This window comes from Myotis lucifugus, unplaced genomic scaffold, assembly GCF_000147115.1.
Source record: "Myotis lucifugus unplaced genomic scaffold, Myoluc2.0 scaffold_583, whole genome shotgun sequence".
NCBI lineage: Eukaryota > Metazoa > Chordata > Mammalia > Chiroptera > Vespertilionidae > Myotis > Myotis lucifugus.
Window position 1 is genome coordinate 346,674 of NW_005871631.1, and position 1,669 is coordinate 348,342.

The 1,669-nt window shown below is 56.9% G+C and overlaps 1 protein-coding gene across 1 annotated transcript in view; it reads left to right on the top strand.

Moving 5' to 3' along the window:
- Positions 1-1,669, top strand: part of CCDC151 (coiled-coil domain containing 151) — an 8,395-nt gene that overhangs the window by 3,492 nt on the left and 3,234 nt on the right. The window contains exons 4-7 of the mRNA XM_023745792.1: positions 591-761; positions 879-980; positions 1,077-1,202; positions 1,400-1,582. Of these exons, the coding sequence (XP_023601560.1) occupies positions 591-761; positions 879-980; positions 1,077-1,202; positions 1,400-1,582 (582 nt within the window). The remainder of the gene's footprint in view (positions 1-590; positions 762-878; positions 981-1,076; positions 1,203-1,399; positions 1,583-1,669) is intronic.

The following is a 1,669-nucleotide window of genomic DNA, read 5'->3' on the forward strand; positions in this document are numbered from 1 at the left end:
GGGCAACCTTGGAATAGAACAGATAACGGCTAACAACTTGTATGTAGAAGGAAGAGAAAAAGAAGGGGGGTGACAGTTTTCAGTTTTGGACTTGAGCACTTGGAAGGAAGGAGAGCGAGCATGAGCGGAGATGGGAAGACTGAGAAGGGCAGGTTTGGAGAAAGATCAGGTGCTCAAATTGGTCACAATGGTTTGAGGTGCCTGTGGACACATCTGGAAGGCAGTGTAGATATGGATACATGAGCCTGACTTTCAGGGGAAGGCTAAATTTGGGCGTCTTCAGTGTACAGGTGACCTTTAAAGCCCGGAGACTGGATAAGATCATGATGGGGGTGGGTGTAGACAGAGGAGAGAAGAGCCTGGGGCTGTCTCTCCAAAGGCAAAGGAGACAAGCCGGGGCAAACGGGGAGGTGGGCGGAAAACCAGGGAATGGGCTTCTGGAAGCCACCAAAATAGAAAACCTGCAGGAGGAGGGTCAGACGCTGTTCAGAGACAAGAGAGATAGATGGGAACCAAAATATGGGAGAAGGAAGCTCTGCAGGAAGGACCTGGCAGGGTTCAGACCCCTGCTCTCGCTCCCCTCCCTCCAGCAGGCCCTGGAGCTCCTGGACCACCGGCTGAGTGAGAAGGTGAAGCAACGGAATGGTCTGCGGCACCAGCTGGGATTGCGGCAGAAGTGGCTGGAGGAGCTCCAGCTGCAGCACAGCCTACGTGAGCTGGAGATGGAAGAGGTGCAAGATAGCAACACTGAGATGGCTAAGGTGCGGCCGGTGAGGTGTGGAGGGCTGGGAGGTGGACGGGTGAGAAGGGGCTCTTGATCTAGGGGGGAAGAGGAACTAAGGGTGGAGGGGACTCAGCCCAGCCTTGTTTTCCTCTAGATCTTGCGGAACCTCGAGAACCGTCTGGAGAAGGCTCGGATGAAGGCGGAGGAGGCGGAACATATCACCAATGTGTACCTGCAGCTCAAGGCCTATCTACAGGTAGGGACCAGAATGGCTGGGGACGGGGAGGCAAGTGGGAGGGCCAGCCTGGCCCGGGACAGTGGTTACAGGCCTGCCCCACTCCTCACACCCCAGGAAGAGAGCCTTCACTTCGAGAACCGTCTGGACTCCATGGAGAGTGAGGTGGTGAAGACAAAACATCAACTAGAGGAGATGCGCGTGGTGAACCAGGAGGCACTCAACACCCAGAACACTGCCAAGGTGCCAGCTCACTGGTCCCTGGGAAACCTACTCAGACACCATGGTCTCCTGGCCCCAGCATCTGAATCGCAGCTGTCCCAGAGCCACTCCTATTTGTCTCTCAGGACCCTGCAACCTGGCCCAGTTGGGCCTGTGGCTCTGACCCTGAGCCATGGTAGATGCCAACTGGTCCTGCTGTCCCCTTGCCTGCCCTCCAGAGTCAGCTGCAGTATCTGGAGGAGACTGTGTTCCGAGAGCGCAAGAACCGCGAGCACTATGTAACCGAGTTCAAGAAACTCGCAGACGAGAAGAAACTGCAGAACGAACGCATGGAGCGCAAGGTGGGTGCACCCGGGGGTGCCAGGACCAAGGCCCTGTCCCGCACTCCTGATCCCTGCTTGGTTGCCCTTACCTGACCTAAGCCTTTGCCCGGGACCCCCAGACTGGGCCCCACCTATTCCCTGACCCCTGTCCAGATACCCTTTCTT